Genomic DNA, 25,339 nt, shown 5'->3' on the forward strand with positions numbered 1-25,339 from the left:
TTTTTGGAAAACCTCAGAAAAATTACAGAATGTTAGTACTGAACTAGTTATCTCTTATAGAACATATATACCTTAAAACCCCATAGAACATTTTATTTGGATGTAATGCTTAACATTTTTTGGTTTATTTGAACTTTGAAAAGAGTTATGAATGTTGTACCTAAATAGACATTACTTTGATTAGTTAATGGCCTTTTACACTTGGATAAGAAATTCTGCTGAGGCTTTGATTAAGTTTGCCCTGGAACATTTGCAATCCATTTATGATAGAAGTACCATTTCTTTGATTCTTATACTCGTGAATTGATTGACAGTTGGGTGCTGGTATATTAAGGAAACAGAAAATCGGTTAATGTAGCCAAAACCACATTTTAGTTTTTCTGATAGAAGGAGTTTATGAAAACTCTATAGTTTATTTCTTGACTATTATATTTGGTGGTATTAAAATCTGTTCACTACTTGTATTACCTGGAGTTGACTAAACCATTCACTTTTAGCTTATCATCTTTGTGAAAGAAGTATAGGATTTATAGTGCTTGAATTTCTTCTTAGTTATGAAATGCTTAAAAGAAATAGCCACAGTGCTATTGTTCTGTATTTGCCTGCAATATAGCACCAGAACAATCATGTTAAGGCAACCCATTGTTTAATCCAGTGAGAGAGAGGTTTTTAACATTACTGGTCTGATTCTTGCTCAGTGATTTTCAAACTTTCCTCATACCAAGCCATCTCAGTCACCCCAAGGAGAGGTCAGCAGGGGTTTTTGCTTGTTTCACTGTGCATTTCAATCTCTTAGTGGTCCCTTATTAATAGATTTTATTCATTCTCCCTTTTGGTTAAAATTTCACTTGAAAATAGAAAGTTTCCTGGTTGTAATGCATTAGCCCCTGAATTTAAGGAAATAGCCAAAGATAAGACCAAGTTTTATGAGCAAGACAATATAGACCAAGATTTCAGATTTACTATAGTGAAAAATTGGTATGAACATGGATGTTCAGCATCTAATACTATGGTGCCATTAAGATCCTGGTTTTGGATGATAATAATTGTTTAATTTTAATGTGTTCTTAGCATATGTCAAGTATTGGCTAAGAATTTTACTGAATTCCCATTTAATTCTTTATAAGCTTGTGAGACAGTTACTAAAATTGCCTCAATTTTGTAGAAGAGAAAACTGAGGCACAGAGAAGTCACATATTTGCCTGAAGTTATATGGTTGATAAATGGTAAGACCTAAATTTGAGCTCTGATCTAACTTTGAATTTTATTCATGTTTTAACTGTTATTTAGGAAAATGTTTGTAGTATTTTATAAAGACTAAAAAAGAAATATATTTTTAAGTATGATTCTAATTTTGTATAAATAAAATATACTTCAAGGTATGTTAATATATGAATATATAACTGTTATGAATACATATACATATAGTCATATATGTTACTGTATTAAATCAAGAGAAAAACAGCTTAAGCAGATCTGCCATAACTGGAGTGCAGCAGTGTACTTCTTCATAGTGTTTTAGTATATAAGTGAGACAGAAGGGAGTAAATAATAGATTGAATAATTAAAAATTCAAAAAAATAAAAATAAAAAATAAATAAATAAATAAATAAATAAATAAATAAATAAATAAATAAATAAATAAAATAATAAAAAATCTTACCTCCCCATCAGAATGACTTTGTACCACATACATGCATTCTTAGACTCATGGATGACCCAGGGTTCACTTTTCCAGTTTCTTATCTAATGTAGAAATGTAGTCATTCTATAAGTAACACTCATTAAGTATTTTGTGTACCATCCCCTTTCAGCACCAGTGATACAGAAGTAAAGACATAGTCCCTTCCCTTAAGGAAGTTACTGTTACAGACCAGATTGTATCCCCACCAAATTCACATGTTGAAATCATAACCCCTAATACCTCAGAATGTGATTATCTTTGGAGATAGGGTCTTTTAGGAGGTAAAATGAGGTCATTACAGTGGGCCGAAATCCAGTATGATTGGTGTTCTTATAAGAAGAGATTTGAACACAGAGAGATATATGGGGGAAGACCATGCGAAGACATGTGGAGAATATGGCCATCTATAAGCCAAGGAGAAAGACCTTAGAAAAGAGGAACCCTGCCAACACCTTGATTGTCTGTCTAACACTAGTTGAATAAATCTGGGCTCAAATTTAGGTTGTGCCATTTATTATCTGTGTGACTTCTAACTTCCCAAATTTGAAAAAATAAATTTGAGTTGTTTAAGCCACCCAATTTGTGTTACTTTAAGGCGGTCCTAGCAAAATGTTACAGTTCTATTTTAGTAAAAAAATGCAAACAAGCAAATCAACAACCATATTGGTGTGGTATTAAGTTTAATAGAGAAACACATCCAGAATCCTTTTGGTACAAAGAGGAGTGGTGAGGATTATCTAGCTTCCACAGCCAATTTCTTTTATTTGAAAGGAATGACAAGCAATAAGATTCAGTAGTCTGCTTATAAAATCAATAGTGTTATACAAGAAATATCTATTGAAAACTTGTGAAGTGTTAGCTGTTGTTAATGTAGTAATCATATTAGAATATATAAGCATATCAAGCCACTACATTGTACATCTTAAGTTTACACAATGTTATATGTCATTTATGTCCCAATTTTAAAAAATAAATATTAAAAAAATTAAAGCTCATATGCAAGTTTCCATACTGGCACTAGAGTATATAAAAATTAAGAAACAGTTCCTGTTTTCATATATTTTATCATCTGATAGAAAAGCCAAAGCCCTGGCACCGATAGCCATAATGTAGTAATATAAGCATTGTGAGAGGTACATCATACCGTTACAGTAATACAAGAAATATATGTGTACTGCCTTTATATCCATAGTAAGGAGTCCTGAATCATAGTACTTAGGAAAATCATGAGATATCTATAGTGTTCTAAATTGTCACAGTTGTAAAATTGAAAAATTAATCTTGCCTCAGGAAAATATATTAACAATGGAAATCTCTCTTGGTGGTTTCATTATCTCTATATATGGTCCTTCTGATATCCAGGTCTCTTGATTCTCTGACATTTTCTACTTTAGCGATTCCTCTAGTTAACTTAAGCCACCAATTTTCATTCGTGTCCTAGACCTTGCCATTAACTACATTTCCTTCACAATCTTGTTTCTAAGCACCTCACTCTACTTCAAGAACCACTGCCTTTATCTCCACTCTCTCCCTACTACCTCAATTCCATCAATCCTTTACTCCCTACCTATCTCCCAGCAATCTCAAATTCATTGATCCAAATACCTTTTCACTGTCCTTTGGGTCCCAATATCGTTACTTCCCTTCTTATCTAGTCTGAATTCCTTAGTCAGTTATTAGTCAGTATCCTTTATATACCCTCAGTTTCTTTGTTCATCTCATTTCATCATATTCACTTAACTGAAACCACTAGTTTGGATAAAATCTATTGATTTACTCTGTGCCTACACCTGAAGGTGGATGTGACTGGAAGAAAACCCGCAACCATACTAATCAGTGTCACTTTAAATTCATGACTATTAATTTCAGATGTATTCTTAATAATGACAAAAATCTGCTGTATTTTTCTAGTGTGTTTACTTTTCCACTTTCCCAGAAAGCCACTTATATCTTCTTTTTTCTCTTTAAGCCTCTAATAACTTATTTCCCATTTTCAGTGTCAGCTGATGACCTTGATTCCTCTTTCATTCTTTTATGTAGGAAATGTGACAGAAATGTAGGCCATAGAGAAAAAGATAACAGAATGGCATTCATAATTCCTAATTTATCAGCAATTACATTAAATGTAAATAGATTAAACACTCCAGTTAAAAGAATTGTAGAGTAGGGATGCCTGGCTCAGGGTTGAGCGTCTGCCTTCGGCTCAGGGCATGATCCCGGGGTCCAGAGATCGAGTCCCACATTGGGCTCCCTGCAAGGAGTCTGCTTTTCCCTCTGCCTGTGTCTCTGCCCCCTCTCTCTCTCTGAATATTTAAAAAAAAAAAAAAAAAAAAAAAAAAAAAAGAATTGTAGAGTAGATAAAATCATGATCTGGCTATATGCTGCCTATAACAGACACACTTCAGGTTAAAAGACACAAATAAATTTAAAATAAAAGTGTACAGGAAGATACATTATGCAAACATTGTAACCAAATGAGAGCTGGAGTAACTGTATGTACTACTATTAGGTAAAATAGGCATTAAGAAAAAAGGTGTTGACAGAGAAATTCAGGACATTTTATAATGATAAAAAGTTCAATCCATCAACAAGGTACAATTATAAATATGTATTCATCTAATAGTAAAGCCCCAACATACATGAAGCAAAAACTGTCAGAATAGAAGGGAAAGATGATAAACAATTTAACAATAATAGTTAGAAACTTTGGTATCCCAGTTTCAATAATGTATATAACAACTGCACAGAAAGTCAACAAGAAGCCTTGAGCCACACTATGTACTAGACTCAACAGACCTCTATAGAATGTTCCAGCTGACAACAGGAGGGTAGAAATTCTTTGCAAGCCCACATAGAACATTCTCCAGGATAGACCACATGTTAACCCATAAAACAAATTTCAATACTTGTAAAAGGACTGATGTCATACAGAGTATATTCTCTGACCAGAATAGAGTGAAATTAGAAATGTATAACAGGAGAAAATTTGGGAAATTCATAAATACGTGGAAATAAATGCACTTCTAAACAACAATCTCTTGATTAACTCAATGTCAACTTAGGGAACTTACATTACATCTGCATAATCCTTTTTGCCATATAAAATAAACTAGTCATAAGAGTGATGTCCCATCGTATTCATAGGTTCCACCCACACTCTAAAGAAGGAGATCATACATGTCATGTATACCAGAAGGCGGGTATCTTGGGGGCCATATTAGAATTCTACCTAACATACCATCCCTTCTCCAGTCTTCCTCTCCTCTTCAGCTCTCTTCTCTCAGTTGCCCAGACCTCACATGATCTATCAGCACATCCTTTTGACTTTGACTTCTAAAGGTACCCAGAATCTGAACCTTTCTTACTGTTTATACTACTGTTAATGCCCTGATCCAAGCCACTATCCTTTCTCACCTGGGATAATAAATTTGTTTTCTAATTAACCTTTTTGCTTTTGCCCTTGCCCTTTACCGGTCTGTTCTCAACACAGTAACTAGAGTAAATCCTGATTAAACATAAATCAGATCATGTCACTCTTTTGCTGAAACCCCATAATGATTCCCCTTTGGGTAGAAGCCAGAATCCTTACAATGGCCTAAAGACCCTACACAGTCACCCCCACCCCACCACCATCTCATTATCTCTGGCTGTTTCTCGGACTCCTCAGGTGCCTTTATCAGGCCCTTTGCATTTACTGTTTACCTTGCCTGGATTCTCTTCCCCTGGATATTTGCATAGCTCACCTTTGTCTCCTTCAGGTCAAATATCAGGGTATCCCTGGCCACCCTGCTTAAATTCTACTCCCCCTACCACCTGACACAGTCTCTCTATCTTCCCTCCCTTAAATTTGTTGTTTTTTGTTTGTCCCTCATGCTAGAACATAAGTTCTATGTGAGCAAGGCCTTTCGTGGCTTTGTTTCCTGCCGTATTGTCTATACCTAGAGCAGTGTCTGGCATATATCATTGTATTTAGTAAATATTCAGTTCTTTTTTCTTTTTTTTAATAATAAATTTGTTATTAGTGTTCCTTTTCCTGTTCCTTTTGACATCTTTTTCTGCCTTTGTTACTTCCTTTTTTTTTCTCTCTCTCTCTCTCTCTTTGGCATGAGTCTCACAGAAGATAAACAGAGTAGAAGTTTCATAAGTAGAGTAACTTTTCTCTTTTTTTTTTTTTTTCTTCAAAGTAGAGTAACTTTTCTCTCTCAGTCAATCAGTGCTTTAACTCTTGTTGTCCCCTCTTTTGTCAACCAAGGAGTACTTGGGAAGAATATAGTAAGAGGTAGAAGCAGACTTAATTCCACGTTGCAGTTACCCATGCCTGTTGTTCCAGTTCACAAATGGAAAACCAGTCCTACCTGGAACAGGAAGAACTTCTACAGTATTAATCCTGTGTTAATGATTTTGTTAAATCAGTCTCTGCTAAGACAGAGAAGAGAGTACTTTGTTATATGTCAGAGATTTCATTACTTAATCTATACATAACTTCAAGGCTGTTATGGGAAAGATGCTCTTTCAACTGGACCAGGGAATATCCAGCTAGGCCACTACCTGCACTGAGCATGTTTAAGAAAGGAGATCTGGCAGGAGCAAGGTCATTTTCAGTTCAGTTTTTAAAGGTGCAGAGGGAGTTTCTTTACTGTTAAGACATTTCAGTATTCAAATTTGATAAGGAACTAAGGAAATATCTTGAAGTTATTCCTTTAATGGATGATTCAATTAAATTTAATCAATTTGTTTGTAGTAGACACTATTCTAGAAACCTTTTAAAACACTTTTAAGAATACATGAAATATAAGAAAATCTCCTAAATTCCAAAATAGGCAAATGAAGAATGAAAATCATGAATGGGACCATTAAAAATGAAGACTGGACAAAAATTTGCCATCAAGCCTGGACAAAACCTATCGTAATGACCTACATGCTTGCCTGGGGTTAGACTAAATTTGGCTTTAAGCTTTCTAATGGTCAACGGAAAAAGAAAGTGAATTTTTAAACTTACTATTAAATGAGTAAAAGAACTATTGCTCAGAAGAAGCGAAACTGTTCTTGTTACAAGAACCTGAAAGGACTTTCTCCAAGGAGTCCATGTGAAAATGACCCTGTGTGATCTAACAAGTAGCACTCTCAATAGCAACTTAGAGAAAAAGCGAGGGCGACTATTACAGAGCTGTTTCCTATGACACGTGTCAGCACAGACTGATGGTATCATGTGGAGCACTGGTTGTTAAGGGACTAATTCTGTGGACTATGTTGGGCCCGGTATGCTGTAAGTTGCAGACCCTCCTTCTCAGCTAGTCTGACTTCATTTCAACACATATTTTAGAAAATCTAGAAAATGGATTATATGTTCATCAATCAGTTGTTCCTAAATGTTTTTTTTTTTTTCCTCAGATGAATTCTGTTAAATATTTGGTGGCACTGATGGCCATGTTCCAGGAGTAAACTTTTTTTACTCCCAAGTGGATACCATACTTTTGTGGAGTGCACAGTGTGAGGTTGGATTGACTTCTTTTGCAATCTGGAAAGCTAAATAAGGGTACTGGCCTCAAGGGACCATCCAGCCTATGGAAGAGCTGAAGATGTGCCCTAATAAAAAAATTCAACCTAACAAATTCTTTGGACTCTGCTTTAGTGTTCAAACAAGTGGTAACAGAGTTCTATCACACCCTATCTTGTGGTCAGAGTAAATTTAACCTGGCAGATTTTTCAAGCTTATTTAACTAGATGCCCAATTGGTAGAAAAGCTTTGCACAGTCATAAAACTTTATCTAACTTTGGGCATTGTGACGCCTTGGTTTATTTTTAAATCTACTTGCCAAATACATATGGAGAAAATGAGGGGGAAGAACTCACTGAGTATTGGACTGTTATTTATAATCCAGCTAAAAATTGAGGGACAACCTACCCAAAGTTTGGTGACAGAATAAATGATCTGTAGCCCTTTTCTTCTGGCAGGAAACAGTTAACAAAGACGTTCCTTGTTAGTGATAACAAAACAAAACTTATGATGCCCTAAAGCTGGAAAAAATAATAATAAACTACTTGTCTCAAATGCTGAGAATTGCATGCTCTAGCCAATAAAACTTGGCATGTTATTAATAAAAAAACAAAAACAAAAAAACAAGTTAACCCAAAATGAGGCTAGAAAATACTCTCTTATACCTCACAGAACACATTTTTATCATTCATCAAGAGCCTTCTTACTTTTTTGACTTGCAGAATTAGGTGCTGGTTCTGAGTAAAGATCAGTGTATATCCAAAGAATTTCCCAATGGGAAATACAGAATACTAAAGTTTATGTTATTGTCAAAGACAAAAAAATGCTTCGATTTTGTGATGCTCATTACTCTGACTTTTCCTATTAATAATCTGCCTAGAAGTCAGGTATCCTTGCTTACTGACAATTACTCTGTGGTCACTCGGTGATGATAATTGATGGTAATGAGATGAAAAGCAGAATATCAGTTGACTACACCAGCACTAGAAATCAGGAAATTCAGCTTCTGACCTTCACTCAGTCAGTGATTTTATGATATTTGTCATATCTTTTGAACATTTTGTATCTCAGCTTCTCCATCTGTTAAACTGAGTTTGTAATAACTGCCCTGGTCTATCTCACAGGAATGTTGCATGGACAAATTGGATAAGTGTAAAAGTGCCTTGGAGGTAAAGCCACTCTGTGAATAAAAATTAGTGTGATGGAGCTACTGAAAAGTATGTTGCAGAGGTTAGAATGGTTCGTTTCTGCAGGCTTCATGAGTAGATAAGGCTTCATAATGGATTCCTGTCAAGCAAACCAAACCCATCTTATCAGTTCATGACTGTATAATATTTAATGGAAAAAATCTCTTTACAAACATTTGTTACCTTGATACAAATGTGCATTAAAAATCATTCATGTTTTAATTAAATAAAACCTTTCTAAGTAGCTTCAAAGCAGTCTCTTAATATCCAGTTGACAGTTTCCATAGTCTATTTGGAGGGGTTATAAACATTTGATATGCTTAATAGAGTTAAGAAATAAGTAACGAAACAAAGTGTGGGGAATAGAAATTGCGGTGTTTCCTCAGGTAATAATTATTACCATTTTTAAGACTCTGGCATTACCAAATTAAGATTTCTCTTTTGTTTATTTTATAGAAATGTCAAATTCTTGTCTCTGCCTAAACCATATATTTTTTTCTGGTTACTTCATTTTCTGTTAGAGTTAACATCCTCATTCTCACTCATAATCATAATACACAGAGCCACTCATTGCAGCTCAAAAAACATAACCACCAAATCTCTTGAAGATGGAAAAAAGTGGGGGAAAAGGCCTTTTTCGAAAGAATTCCTTAAGTGCTTTTTAATGCTCCCTCTTTTTCTCTTCACATAAATACTCAGAGATTTGCTATGTAAATTTACAGCACCCATGTTTTCAACCCTTGAGAAGGATAATTGAGCAAGTATTTAATTGTTTGGACATTCCTAAAAGAGGTTCTATTCAAGCTAACTTTAGAAACTTTTATTCCTAAGCCAACTTGATCTCTTTCTTTCTTCTGGCAGGGGACCATTCCTAGTGGCACTGGGGAAATCTTGGCATCCAGAAGAATTTAACTGTTCTCACTGCAAAAATACAATGGCCTACATTGGATTTGTAGAGGAAAAGGGAGCCCTGTATTGTGAGCTGTGCTATGAGAAATTCTTTGCTCCTGAATGTGGTCGATGCCAAAGGAAGATCCTTGGAGTAAGTTATCAGAAACCTGTTTATTCTGAGTGAACTTTAAAGCATAATAATTTTTTTGTTTTGAAACCCTTCCATCAGTTTTCCTTTTTATTTTCTTCTTGCTTGATCCCCTCTCTGTTTTCATCACTGTTTATTATTGTAAAGTAAAACTAAATAGACCTCTGTAGAAGTGTATCAGACTCAAGGAGTTAAGTTGTCTTTGGTTTTGTCTTACTGAGTGCTCGCTTGTCTAGTGAAAGTCTAGCCACTGTGGGGAAAAAATAATTTACTGTGGGTGTGCTACCTCAACAGGACCCTGTTTGCTCAGGAATGAAGAGGTCGCACAGGACCACACACATCAGAGTTCTCAGAACTGACACCTTCACTGTTTTAAATTAAATTCCATAGCTTTTATAAGAGCAGCATTTCCCCATTTGTCAGGGTTCAAGCACAGGGCACAGATCTCGTGAAATACATAAAACATGAAGCTTATAAATGATATATTTTTCTTAAATGCATATAATGTTTAAAAATATAACCTATTATTTTATGAGCATATACATGTGATAGAAAAATAAGCATCTTTTTTTTCTTTTCAAAAAAGGAGTAATTTAGGAGTCAGATATATAATAAATAATGAATGAATGAATTTCCTGCTCTAGAATACCCTATTTGCAATTTACAAATAAAGGGTCCATCATTTCCTATGGGTGACCAGGAGTTGGAATTTTATTTTAGAAGCATCCAAGGTGCCTGATGTCATATGAAGCTCATACAGCTAATACAAAGGATAGAAATGGCATTGCTGAATTCTAATATTCTCTCTATAAAAATATAATAATGAAATTTTAATTCATATCTTGAGAGAAAAGCTAGTATGAATTTTGAATACATAGAATTTCAGATTATATCTTTAAATGGGTCTAAATCTTTGAGAACATTTAAATTGTAAATATAATACATGAAATACTTCTATATTATTAATTTGTACAATATATTGGGAACAAAAGAATAGAATGATATAGGCTGTAACTTCCCAAATGACAAGTAATAAGTTGAATATATATTAATATTCTTTTAGTATATAAATATATTCTATAAATTTTAGAATAATAACACAAAGTCAGGTAGCAGTCTTTGAACCAGATGAGGTTCTAGGAAATGGAAATCTTACCCTCATTGCCTTAGAGATGGGTCAGAAATTCACCACAGAGACAGATTCTCTGGATTGTGTTTTAGTTATTTGATTTCCTATTAAAGAAGGAATAGTAATCTGTCTCAAGGATAGAAAGGGAAATAAATGCCAAAAACCTTGAGAAATGATTTGGTTCAGTGTAATTTGTTGTACATGTTCATGGTGATCTTTTTTGGAGCTAAACCATCATTTCTCCTCAGTATCCTTCAGTATGAATTTTGGTATGGCATTTTCTAAGGCTAATAATTTACTGTATAATTTTAACAATTTTTTATTATGAAAAATATTTCAGTCTATAGCAGTTAGAAAATACCAGAAAATGTAAAAAAGAAAATTTAAATGGCCTATATATTTACGAATCCTAGGCAATTCTTATTACCTTAGGATATATTTTCTTCCCGTTTGCTCTTTGTAAGTAATTCATTTACAAAGCTGTAACCATACTTTATGTGTAGCATCCTCTTTTTTGTGATAAATATTATGGAAATAGTACATTCCCATTTTGTTAACTATTCTTCAAAAATAATGTTAAACGGACTCTATCTCTTTCAATTCAAAGAAATGATTCCTTGCAAAACCAGTTTCTCAAGACTTCTTTTACTAATTAAAATCTGGCCCAAGTCTTCGATATTGCTATTTTTAACCCTAGTGCCATTGTTGACTAGAATCCACACTTTATAATTCAAATTTTAGACACTCATTTGAGTATGTGCTTAGCGTAGTCATAGCTGATTTCCAGAATCCTAAACATGTGCTAAACTGATTGGATTACACTGATTATGTTATTGCTTCCATAATGCACCAAAGCATAGGTTTGTTTTAATTTTTAAATGTTTTGCCCTTCCTCCGTGACATTTTCTTTTTTTTCCTCCATGACATTTTCAAGATAATACTTGAAACCTTTGTAAGTTAATGTTCCCTGACACCCTTTTGAAAGAAAGCAGAATGTTTCTTAGCAAGCACTTAGGAAATGCTTATTACTTTATTCATCACATGTGTAATGTTTAAAAAACACAATTATCATTCTTTAAGTTTATTGATGTGTATTTATGGGAAACACACGTATTATATAGTGTATCAGTTTAGATGATTTGTGAGTGTGTCCTTAAGTATCATCTGTTACTTAGAGGAAAAGCTCATAGTAAAGACAAAAGCATGTATCTACTTTGGGCCGGTTTAAAAGGGCTATGTTGGTACAACTAGTAAAATAAGCATTTTTGTATTGTCATCTTTCTTTACATCCAAATACCTTTCTCTAACAGGAAGTCATCAATGCTTTGAAACAAACTTGGCACGTTTCCTGTTTTGTGTGTGTGGCCTGTGGAAAACCCATTCGTAATAATGTTTTTCATTTGGAGGATGGTGAACCATACTGTGAGACTGGTAAGATCCTAAAGCCACTAGTTCTTAAGTTTTGAATAAAGATAAAACTTTAGCCCTTATATTACTATAAAGCTGAAAGGAAATACTGGGCAAAATAGATTTCCTAACTATTTTTAAGGGACATTTAAAGCTACTCTAAATATATAGCAAAAAATTATGTAAAATTTTTATGTGACTTCATCAAAACAGATATTCTCGACTTCTTTAAGAGAAATGAGCATATAAGCACGACCTAGTAGGAAATATCTTACTTATGGATATGAATGCTACCAAGTTGTGTAGCTTAAAGCCACCTCTTACACTGTAACAGTGAATTTTGAGTGGTTATAAACATTAGAAATGATCAACTTTAAAAAAAAAAAGAAAAAGAAATTATCAACTTTTGAATGTGATACTGATTTGCTCTTTAAGGCAACTGTCTTGACAATAAATTGGAAGTCCTTTGTTTCTGTTACTGAATGGGAGGGTAACCTTGACTTGGATTGTTCTCTAGTAAAATTATTTTTAATAAACTGGGCTCTAAGGACCAGTCTACTACATTTATCTTAATTACCTGAGCTCTGAACACTTCTTTTCTTTCCCAGAGACTATATAAAGTGAACTTCATAACATTTATTAACATTACTCTTACTTACATACATATGTTTCAAAAAATAAAATATTTTCCCTTTGTCATGCCTACATTCACTACCACAGCACTTCCATATGGAGTTTTATTGTTGATCTACCTTGAAATTCCAAGTGTGGTGCTGGAGGAAAGGAATACAGCACACTATTAAAGGAGCAGTCACCTTCTGATTTGAGGCTAGTCAACATCACTTCACCCTTTATTGCTCACTCAATTCCTTTTAGCTCCTAGCTAAGACCAGTCCAGATCTATGCCAGACTATTAACCAGAAAGCTCTATGAAAATTCCAGTGAACTTATCCCATCTATGGGCTATTTTGGGACAAGATGGCTACAAAGCACCTACCTTGATTCAATCAGAGTATTTCACATTTTGTAATTTCACCTAATTCTTCTGAAGAAAGAGCTTGTTTGTTTTAAAATTAAGCTGTGCAACTGTCTAACATTTGCATTTTGACTAACTGGCAGATGGTCCCTATCTAGTAAATACATATAAAACTATCTAGCTTTAATATCATATTTAGTGTAGTCTAAGAAGTCAGATTCTTTAAACTCAAATATTGCTTACAGAAAAGGAAAAATATTATTGTAGATTTATTTAAATGTCACTTCTAATCAACTTCATCTATTTTTGTTGTATTTCTTTAACTTCCTATATTTATTACTCAGCCTTTCCCATCTCAAATGCCCCACTATCCATTATCCCAAACCCCAGTGTATATTTATTCATTCATTTCTCTCCACCTCAATAGTCACAACTAAATCCAACTCACTCTTTGCTGAATGGCTCGAATCACCAACTAAAATGGTCCATCTTCTTTTCCCCGACCCTCAAATAGCAGCTATGATAATATTTTGTTTCAATGTGACTCAGATTATGCTTGATACCTCTCAGCTTCCACTTGAGTACTATTCTCCTTACTAGGCCTGCTTTGCCAACCTTATCTTCTACCACCTTACCTTCTGTCACTGGATTCTAGTTATACCTGGCCCTTTTGCTTTTCTAAACACACTAAGATCCCTCCCGCCTCAGGGCTTTTGTACTTGCTGTTTCTTCTGATATGCTCTTCCTCAGCTTTTCTGTGGTGATATTTGCCTTTTTTTAGTCAAATCTCAGAACAACTGTTACCTCCTTAGAGAAGCATTTCCTAACTCACCTGTTTAATGGAGTGTTTGTTACATACTTACACCCAACTATTCTGTATCACATGACTGTTTTCTTCATGGTTCTTGTCACAATTTGAAATTATTTATTATGACTTATTTTAAAAATACAATAAATGACAACACTTGCTCCCAATGAGAATGTAAGCACCGTAAAGAGAGTAGGCACATCTGTCTTCACCACTGTATCCCCCATCAGTGCCTGGCACATATTAGGACTCTATGTATATATGTTGAGCAAGTGGTGCTGAGAAATATTGAAGATTTTTAAGAAAGATAAATCAAGTTGGAAATGAAAATCTTTCTATTGTGGAATAAACACAAGTAGTAAGAATAGCTACATAAAAGAAAATTGTTAATAAGTTCTAATTTAGTAATAATAAAGAAACTTCTCATTAAAACTGCTTTCTTTAGAGGGAAATTCTATTAGTATTTTACAACTGTAATCTCTGTCAAGTAAATGGTGTGCTCTGGCTAAGGATTTTCAGCCTGAAGTCATAAAATTGAAAGGAAATGGCAGCAAAAGAATAGTGGCTTAATACCATTATGATAGAGTCCAGCTAGAAACTTAGTCATGGCACTTACTCATGGAAGTTTCTTGTGACTTTTTTTCTTCCCTACCAAGTCAGATACTCTATGAAATGTGCTAATATCAGATATTTCTTCTTGACTTACGTTCTTTAGTCTTAACTGTTGCTAGTTTTTGGAAGTTTTCTTGTCTTTTGCTAAAACAGTCATGTCTATTGATAACTTCTCAGGGAACAGAGTTGTTCTTGATACATATTTGGACATTTAAGCAGCTGGAGATAAGTGAGGAGTATTATGTGGAAAAATGGAATAAAGGACGTTAAGTTATGTAAATAATATTTACCCCAAAGGTAAACTGAAACATGCTACACATATACCTCAAGCCAAACATGCCTTCTGAACATTTTCCAGTTACTATAACTTTATCTTCATCTTCTCATTTAATTCCAATTTTGTTGGTGCTTTCTAGGAACTATTATTCTAAAGCTTTCTCATGTTTAAATTATGTCTCCCCACCCCCCATCCCCGCCCCAATACAGATTATTATGCCCTTTTTGGTACCATATGCCATGGATGTGAATTTCCCATAGAAGCTGGCGACATGTTCCTGGAAGCTCTGGGCTATACCTGGCATGACACTTGCTTTGTATGCTCAGTAAGTTAACTCTTATTTCCAAATTAGAAGAGCACAATATGGCCAGTTTTAGCCTAAGCACTAAATGGAAATAACAGTTCTTGTGTCTTTCAATCCTTCACACCTAAAAGTATTTTTATGGTGATTTTGAAAATTGTTCATTAAAATTTTTGGCATTTTTTGAATTATTTGGCACAAAATAAGATGCTTACCCCTTTAGAGAAAATCCTGTTTTCAATAAATTTGTGTTTTGTAAGGAGAAACTATGTATTTCTTTTTTTTTCTTTTTAAGATTTTATTTATTCATGAGAGACACAGAGAGAGAGAGAGAGAGAGGCAGAGACACAGGCAGAAAGGCAGGCTCCATGCAGGGAGCCCAATGTGGGACTCAGTCCCTGGTCTCCAGGATCGCACTCTGGGCTGAAGGCGGTGCTAAACCACTGAGCCACCCAGGCTGCCCAAACTATGTATTTCTTAAAATAGTAAGAGTCCTTTACATTTCTTAAAAATTCTATTTTATTGGAGTATTTTTAGTAATTTTTTGAAACATTGGGTGCCTGAAGTAGAAATAAACAATTCTAAAAATCTATTGTTGAATTAAGAATGGAAGCAGACTACATGTTGATTTCACTTCCTTAGCAGTAATACATGAATTTTTTTTGAGACTATAATAAACATGTAGTGATTTACCTATGTTGTTTGATATTTTAATATTTTTGGTTTTATTTTTAACAGTGAGGATAGTTGAAGAGATTCACATTTACCCTAAGACTTTTTTTAATTGAGAAAGTATATATCCAATAAAGATATTTTGTTCAGATATTTGAATTTTTAAATTAGATTTAATATATCTAATAATTTTCAATACATGTTGTATGAAGGGGAAAAAGTAACATTAATTGAAATCAAATTATTTCCCCAAGCATTAGCTGATTAACCATTAAATTCATCTTGTTTATGTCATCCACCTCTTAGACTTCATGATATCTATAAAATGCAACAACTTTTAGGGTTTTACCTTCTCCTGTTCTCTGGTAGAGCTGCTGTATTATGCTATTATATTTAAGAAAGGCAATAGGAAAGACAAGACATAAATGCGGTTAATAAACAGACTATATAATCCTCCAATAGCCAGATTAAAATTAAGAATTAAAAAGAATTCTCAGGTATGCTATGCCTATGTGTTTGGGGGCTTGGGAATGTTTGGTACAGCAATTGAATGGTATTTTCGTTGTGAGTACTTTGATTTCCTACAACAGGAGGCAAATTTAAAGCATCAATAGGCGAGAGAAGTTACATTTAATGTGACCTCTTCATGTGTCTATTTTTTTTATTAGGGCCTAGTAAAAAAAATAATGATCAATGATTTAAATAAATTAGAATGCATTCTAGGAAAAAGTCATTCTTTAATGCTTTTGAAAATTACATGAAGTATCAGTAATCATTAAATGTCAGTGTCTAATACAGCCAACTAAAGTGCTTTGTCTTATCCATCAAGTGAAAAATCATTTTCCTTTTTCAGGCATATTTGATAAAATAATGATATTCTTTAAATAATGCTTCTTTTTCAGGTATGTTGTGAAAGTTTGGAAGGTCAGACATTTTTCTCCAAGAAGGACAAGCCGCTTTGCAAGAAACATGCTCATTCTGTGAATTTTTGAAAGTCAGCAGTTCAGGGGAGGAGAAGAAATTTGAAGAGAAAGAGGAGAATTAGAATTACCAATTAATTTTTAGATTTAATATTTATAGGAATTTTGAAAAATAATAGTGGCCCTGAAGGGATAAATTCCAGCTTTAAAAACCAAGTCAATGAAGAAATATTTGGCTTCATAAAGTAAAGAGACAGTTTGGCATTTATGATTACTTTTTTCCTGTATTTTCTGCTCATAAAATAACTTATAAAAACCAATTTCCTGGTTGACTATTAAATTCATCATAGAATAAATTAGTGAAGAATTAAATTTTAGAATAAAAGCCTCTAACATCTATGCTGAGTTAATTATACTTTCTTTCCTTGTTAGGTAGTTCTGAGTAAATCTGTCAAAGACAATGAAAATTGCCCCTACACTCTATCAATGAATAAAATGTATTTTTAATAGTGCTTATCTTTAAAATAGGAAGTAGTTTAAACAGAATTTTATCAGTAGTAGGTGTCTGTTTTTAAAAAACTGTATGTACTTTTTTTGTCTTACACCTGACCATTCCAGTCGGAAAGACCAATGAGATTTTCCATCAAAATGTGCCATGCCAAAAAAAGATGTTATATATTTCTCTCATTTGCCCCACCAAAAAGCCACCACATAGCTTATGTTTCAAATTTTTGCCTTTTATTACAATACAACCGTTTCTATTCATTGTATATGTTGTATCACTTGTATTAGTCAAACTCCCATTTTTTCCCCTTCCCTCATACTTAAGAGAGTAAGTAGAAAAGAATGTATTTGAGAATCAGAGTAAATCAGAGGACTGTATCCAAAATTTTTAAAAATTTCCCCCCTTTTCAGACCTTGAAGCCATTAGATCAGTTTCAAATTTGTACTACTGACTGATAAAGGCTGAGAACTCTCCTTGCAGAATAATTTTTTCTTTAATTCTACATTAGAAAAGTAAAACTTGGGGATATGATAAAATCTAAGGGTTTTTTTCCTTATAGTAATTCTCTCTGAATAATAAATGAACCACTTCCAAATGTGATCACAAAGCTTAGAAAGCTTTTATTCCCAGAGGTTGGTAGTATAGGAGGGGAACGTGGTCAGTTACTCAGACTGGCTCGTTATTTATTTTCTTTATTTGGAGAAAAATTATATAGATAATACATGAAGGCAGAGCAAAAATTGAGGTGAAATTATGAATCCTATTGATATTTACCCAGTGAGAAAACAGATTATGACATTAGATAGTTTTTCTCTATTTCCAAAATGGACAGAAGCCCATTATACCACTAAGGTAAAATATCAGTTCGTCTGGGGCAAGGTGCTTTTAAAGTTGAGACAGAACTCCAAGTCCTTCCTGCCCCGTAGCTCACTAACGACTTCATTTCCATTGTGTGCATGTTTGTTATAGAGGGAGGCTTTAGGCTCTAATATTTGTTTAACCTCCCTAAGAACTTTTCAAGGCATCTGTCCTGAAAGCTGTTAATTTATAGTCTAGGAGATTTATATTATATGCAGATAATAATTTAACTGGGAATAAAAGCATGAGAAGGGTGACATGAAGTGGCTTCACCAGTAGCAACTCCAAACTACCTCCTCACCCTGCATTTGTAGGGAGGCAGGAAGTTTTATTTTTGAAATAAAGTGCTGGAACTGAATTGTGCATTATTTCTCATTGCTGCTGAAACCACCTGTAGAGTTCATGCTGGCTGATGTGCATTGTCACATATCTTAGTGTCGGTCTCCTGCTTTACACAGTATAAAGTAAATTGGTGGTTTTGTTTGGATGTAATAGAGATTTTTTTTGGTTGTTTAGTTTTACCTTTATAGATTCTATGCCAAGATAGTATTTGAAAAGTCAGTTGCATTTGGGTATTTCCTTTCAAGAATTTTATTTGACCTGGATTTCTTATTAAGTTATCTTACATTAAGTAAGGATATCATTTTTATTAGACTTTTCTTTGTGTACATTATTCATGGAGCATAATGTTGCATTCCTCTAAATTTTATCCCTAAAAAGATAACATTGCTTCCTAATTTATCATTTTGTCTTTGTGCTTTGTCCTTCGTCTTTGTGGCAAAGCTTTATATCTGTTGCTAAAACAGTTAATCCTATGAAGTAAATATTGATTATAACCCAGAAGAATCTCTGTATTTTCCAGTAGGGAATGCCATATTTAATGCACCAGCATTTAATAACAAGCAGAGCACTTTATTCTTCTGGTGAGCTCCCTGAATATTTATTTTTCTGATTATAAATATTCCATATCAGTAGCATTTTTTTAATTGTTACCTCTTTACTGTAGAGCATTTACTTTTAGTTTTTCTTGATGTATATTTTGGAATGCTGTACTTAGTATAAGACAGATTTAAATTACAGTATATGACTCTTAAACATCCCGTACTTGTATTTCCCAGATTCAAAATACTAATGATAGATTCCAGTTTATAACATTTTTCTAGACTTACAAAGGCTAAATGTTGCCTGCTAGAAAGGCAGCCTAGAGAGGTCCCTGCTGCTTATGTTTATAGTAGCGTACATATTTCTTGTTGATTCAGGTTACATTTAGAGTCTAAAGCCTAGTCATTTGGTCACAGTATTAAGACAAATAGAAATAAGAATTTGAATCTTCAAAATATTAGTGTAGCCTATGATTAAAAATTATCTACAACAAAAATGTTTTCATGGTGCCATTTTCAAGGGGTAGTATAATAGGACCACTTCTATAGAAAATAATTCCTTCCTCTCTCTTGTTAGTACGAATCTAGTGTTATATTAACATTTTTGTGATGTTTAGAGCTTTTTAAATAATCTCTACTGAAAAAAAGAGTCTTTTCAAACATAAGGGAAGGGAAAACTGAATAATTTCACACAAATCTAATGCAGCTTCAGTTTGTCATCCTTTTCCTCCAGATGTTTTAAGGTTATTGGGTTTGGATTCTCAGAGTATCATTTGCCTTATCTGTTCATCTCTATTTTCTGTTTCTTCACATTATTACGTTTGTATACATCTGTACTGTTTTGCTTTTGGATACATTTTCTAATTAAAAACCGTATGAGAAATGTAATCAGTATAGTAATACCTTAATGTGCACATAATAAATAAATGGCTGCAGTGATACAAACAAGTTCTCCTGGGTTTTCTTTTTTGGATGGCAAGTGGTTTCCAATGAAGGCATCATGGGAATAAAATAGTGTTACAGGATAGGAAAAGAAGTAATGATTCTCAGGAGAATCCCTCTTTTATGATATTTGCCTATCAAAATATCCCAGAACAAAACATTTGAAAAGAGTGTCACATTTATTCTACTTTAATCTATTTTCATGCTCTGCATGTAGCATGTATACAATACATCTTTGTAAATTAATACATAAATAAGCCCCATTGTTTTAGAAAATATTTGTTGCTGAAACTGCTTGTTGGAATAACCTGTCATATCAAGAGCTGTATTATATCATATATCATACTAAAACAACTTAAGTCACCATCTACATTTTCATGCCTTAATCAACCAGGGTTCATTACTTCATAGTTAACTCATCCTGATCTCATTAGTTAACTTTTCTATAACTAGGTAGGCTCATCTATTCCTCATTTGTTTATTGGTTTGGGTAAGACTTTTTTCCAACTGTATAAAGAGGAATGTTTCTGTTGCAGGCTGTATATTGGAAATAAAAGACAAATTCAAGTCTATTTGCTCACAGTATATTAAACTCCAGAAGCCAAACTTATAAGGGCATCAAGTCTGCATTTGACATTTTAATAGCTGCTGTTTGGTTTCTATCAATCACGTCATTGCACATTAAAATGCACCAACAAAATAAGAGATCTGTCATTCCTTCGTTAAGAAACAGTAATCCAGTGCAAGATTTATAGGCTTAAGACTCAACAGTGTGTGTTCACAATAAATCCCCATTCAGTGCTCAAACCAGAAACAAGCCTCCCTGTCGTTCAGTGTTTTCTGGTCAAAATGTCCCCAATATAAGATTATCAAAGGTTTTCTTACAGAACTACATATAAAATCCTTTTTGCCAGCAAAAGCTTAATTTAGGTTGGCGGTTTCCCTTTTTGCGTACTCTCAGACAAGATCTTGATTATATCAGAAACACATAGGTACTGATGTATTATTAGCGGGCCTGGTGTTAATTAGGGAGAATTACCAGAAATAGTTTGCTTCGTGGGAATTTATTATAGAATCACACTTGACTGATGGCAGAATAGGAGTTGCTGAGAGAGAGCAGCTCCCACTCATAACCACTAATTAATAGGGTGCCAAAATTCCGCAGAGAAGGTTTCATCCCACGTGTGGGAGCCTCACGGGGAACATGGTGCCTTTGCAGTATTTAAAATTTAAAAGAGGAAAGGGGCTAGGACGCATGGCTACCCAACAGAAATCTCAGACTGATACAGTTTTGTGTTGTACTTATGAATGAGAGCATTTAACTCGGGAAGCCCCAAGCCCAAAAGTTTGTGAAAGAATCCCTTTCCCTCCAAAAGTCAGAAGTAGCCTGTATTACACTAAAGAGATACGCAAAGGCATTTTTTTGAAAGATTTTATTTATTTATTCATGAGAGACACAGAGAGAGAGAGAGAGAGAGAGAGAGAGAGGCAGAAACACAGGCAGAGGGAGCAGCAGGCTCCATGCAGGGAGCCCAACATGGGACTCGATCCCGGGACTCCAGGATCAGGCACTGGGCCACCCAGGGATCCCCCCTGCAAAGCATTTTTAACGTGACAAGTGTCTGATTCACTCAACTGTTCATTTTCTGAGAATTTAGAACAAACCATTTGTCTACAATATTATATTACTGAACTTTTACTCTCTATTCTATGATTTAGAAGCTGAGTAGGTGGCAAGATTACATCAATGATTAATAAGAAAGGTGTGGCTTCCACACCTTGATTGAACCCAGGGTTGAGGAAAAGCAAGGTGTGTTTAGTGATTGGCACTAATGGCAGAGCACTGGGGGAGCACTATGAATAAAAGTTGGCCAAAGAGGCAATTCTTTTCCCTGTGCTTGTAATGGCGTGTAATCACACACAATAAAGCTTGGAGCCATTGCTTAAAGTGGAAGAATAAAGCATTTCCATGTCACAAAACCACTGATGACTACCTCAGGGAGAAAAATAAAACCATTTATAATTCACAGAGAGTATAATTTTTCAATTTCTCTTCAGGCAATATATATGTTCTCAGGAAAATGACTTCTGCGCCAGGTCCATGGATTGACTGACATGGTCTCTAATGCATCTGTGTTTCAAAGGACAAAGTTTCTGTTCAATAACTGGGCTCCAAATTAGTTTTTCATCATGTCCTAATTGTCACATTTGCTCTCTAGTTCAAATATACCTAGGTTTGGTTTTTTTCTTCTTTTTCCCTCCTTTTTCCCTTTGCTTGTAAAGCACACACAGCTGGTGCTATTCTGAGCACTTACCCAAAAATACCAGTGTTTGTTTAAAGCAATTTAGTAGACTATAATATCTTCAGAGCTATCTTTTGAATTTTTTTCTCCCAAGTGTATCACTGATAGGCCAAACTTCCTTTGGTAAATAGGAAAGTAACTTGAACTCTTAGGACTTATCATACCAATATTAGTTTTGTGTAAATAGAAGTCTTTGCTTAGGTGACCATTTATTGATGTCATCTGACCCCAGACATTTTCTCTATTCCTATTTGCTTGCGAATCCTGACAATCTCAAGCCTCTTTATGTGAATGAAATGGAGGCAGACAAATTCTTGGAGGTGACCAAGCATGAACCTTGAAATATAAGTTAAAGTAATTCTAGCTTTCTCAGTTGAAACTTACCATTTATTCTGCTCTGTGAAATTATTACACTATTGCTTAATATTTTGCTGGTACCATTATAAGTGCTGTAGAAAAAAAAGGAACTTAATAAGTTGAGAGGCACCAAAGTGAACCCAGGACTTCTTCCCAATAAAAGATATAAATTGATTATGTGAATCTATAAGTTTGCTTGTGTCTGAATATCCAGCAAGTTCTAAATGATCTTTAACAATATCAACATAGTATAGGTGGTGAGAATATAAATTAGGGCTTGGGGGGAAAGTTTTTGATTAGATAAATTAGGGCTTGGGGGGAAAGTGTTTGATTAGACTCTGGTGGATCAGTCTCGGTCCGGTCCAATCGGGAGGACGAAATCACACCTAACTTAGCAGGAGAGGTTTAAAGAATGATTAAGCTATGATAGGAGAATAACCATGAGAATGTAAAAAGAAGTCAGGATAACCTAAGATTGAGAAAGAGGACCCAGGGAAGAACAACCTCTACATGAGTGCCGTCCCCCGTGTCTGGAGGTCAGACTTTGTTGGAGCAAAGTGTGGTTGCCACCCACTGAATGACAGAGAAGTTCTCTGGTTGCTGAGGCCAGCCAGAGCTGTTCTTCAGTTGCCAGGAACAAGGAAACAACCCTCAAGAATGCAAGTGAACCAAGGTTAGATTACCAAGGTTAGGTGGATGGGTGTGTACAGGGAGTTGGAGTGTTGCTGTGACCTAAAATACACAATATCCACATCAAGAGGGCTGCAGCAAGGTGGTCACCAGCCCAGGCCAGGGATGAGAAGTCACCAGTGGACTGTGTGTTCTAGAAGCACAGCTGGGGCCAAGCTCCACCAACAACAACCCCCCCCACCCCCACCCCAAGGCACCATGGATGAACCATGCAGCTGGAGCAAGTAAAAGCAAAATGTAGCACTGGGACCAGGAAGAGAAGCTCCTGACTTCTGGCTTCTGCACTATTCCTTTGCTTCCCTTGGCTTGGCTGACAGTTGACAGAGTTTCATATGGCTCACTATAAGGGAGAAATGGTTTAAGAGTCCAGTTCACTATCACAGAACAGATTCTGAAGGATGAATTTGGAAGTGAAGATCAATACATTGGTAATAGGCACATCTGGGTACAAAATGAAAACTTGATATTCTTAACTAAATTCAAACCTCCTTTATCTAGAACCTGAATTGCCAGTATTCTTGGTGAACTGGAAACCCAAAGAAATTATTCTAACTTCATCCTTTATTGTCAAAAATCCTCTGATAATTCAATATGCAAAGTAAACGTAATGTACCATCGATTGTGTTTTTCAAGGCCTTACACCTAAACATCTAGTATAATGGAAGTTCTGAATATTTAAGAGATTTATCAGATGTTTACTAAGCTATAACCAAAGGGGTTTTTTTCCACTATGGTTAAAATGAGTAAAACATTCTTAATTGAAAGTTTGAATTAATTGGGATTACTGTGAACAGGAGTTTTTTGATATAAACCTTAAACCCTATCATGTAGAAAAATAGATTATTTTCATATTCAGTAATGAAAAGCAAAGAGATTAATGATTTCCCCTTCACAGTAAACTGTGAGAGATCAAGCCCAGTGGATCTATAATAACTTATATTTCTGATACCGTCTTTGCACTTTGTGTGGTGTATTACATGCCACGCTAGGGCACACTAATTCACTGTGAGATTCTAATATTTGGAGAAACTGAGAGTCAAGTGCTTTTAAGATTTTATTTATTTATTCATGAGAGACACAGAGAGAGGCAGAGACATAGGCAGAGGCAGACACAGGCTTCTTGCAGGAACCCCAATGTGGAATTCGATCCCAGGACCCAGGATCATGACCCGAGCCAAAGGCAGACACTCAAACACTGAGCCACCCAGGCATCCCAAGAGTCCAGTGTTTTTAACCCAAATACTAGAGATGAGAAAATGAAAACTCAGAGATAGGATTCTCTAAAAGCATAGTTATTAAGTGGCAAAGCTCACACTTGGACTTTTTGCTAGATTAGAGAGAGCATTTACTATGTCATTCCACATTATCTTAGAGTCCTTCTTATTAATAAGGGACAATTATCATATGGTCAGTTAGTAAAGACAAGTTTAGAAAGGACTGATTTTTGATAGAATGTGCACAACTTAAAAGCTGTATCTGTCTGACCTGCACCGTTGCCTGCTGCACAGACGTCAGTATTTGCGAGGTCTACAGTGGGACCGTGTGCCTCTCGCAGGCATTTGTAAATCCTCTCTGCAACGCACCATTTACTGTTCTTTGTGCTTTTGTTACATTGGAAAGAAGCACCAGGGTAATCAAAGTCAGTTTAAGGTGTAGATAACCAAAACCGTGGTACCAAATAAGTGAGAAGGCCGTAGGAAATGTGGTGAAAGTGACTTCTGCCCACAAAGGTCACAGCAGTGCCTATTTATAAGATGTTGGAAAGCAAGCAAGGATGGCCGGCACCCAGTTCCTCGCCGTGTGATGCAGTTAGTTCCAGGCTGTGAGTGGGAAGAGCGGAGGATGGAAAAGGTGAGGCCTTGGTGAGAAACTGCACACATGTCCAATTACTCTGACAAGGTTGCCTAAGATTCTTTTTTCACTCCATTGAAACAAAATCTCTCTGCTGCTCGGTAATGGCAGGCACCACTGCTAAGTCCACTAAAGCGTAGCTGGAAAATCCAGCTGCCCTCACATCTGTTTTGCATGACCTTTCAATCATCAGCAAATACTTCTGCCACTAGGGATGGAAGTCTGGGTAGGATATGGCTCTATGACTTTCTAAGCTATCACTATGGAAAACATATTGAAGCCAAGTTCACGCATGCCACGTACCATGCCCAGAAATTATAGACTTGTCTGGGTGGTGTTAAGGTTTTGACCTATCAAGAGTGCTCACACCTGCTTCTTACATTCAAGTTGTTAATCCTTTGTTCAGAAAATGAGACATATTATGAAATATGTGAATAGGTTTT

General features: G+C 35.0%; 1 protein-coding gene across 15 annotated transcripts in view; it reads left to right on the forward strand.

The window, feature by feature from the left end:
- The window catches only part of PDLIM5 (PDZ and LIM domain 5), a 212,107-nt gene extending 192,406 nt beyond the window's left edge, over window positions 1-19,701 (forward strand). For 14 of the 15 annotated variants that reach the window (XM_077882905.1, XM_077882898.1, XM_077882900.1 and 11 more), the window contains 4 exons: window positions 9,230-9,410; window positions 11,847-11,967; window positions 14,826-14,941; window positions 16,492-19,701. In XM_077882905.1, the coding sequence (XP_077739031.1) occupies window positions 9,230-9,410; window positions 11,847-11,967; window positions 14,826-14,941; window positions 16,492-16,581 (508 nt within the window). In that variant the 3' untranslated portion in view covers window positions 16,582-19,701. The remainder of the gene's footprint in view (window positions 1-9,229; window positions 9,411-11,846; window positions 11,968-14,825; window positions 14,942-16,491) is intronic. The other variant, XM_077882908.1, reaches the window with a different exon arrangement.
- Window positions 19,702-25,339: the final 5,638 nt, after the last annotated feature.

Source organism: Canis aureus, chromosome 33 (genome assembly GCF_053574225.1).
Source record: "Canis aureus isolate CA01 chromosome 33, VMU_Caureus_v.1.0, whole genome shotgun sequence".
In the NCBI taxonomy this organism is placed as follows: Eukaryota; Metazoa; Chordata; class Mammalia; order Carnivora; family Canidae; genus Canis; species Canis aureus.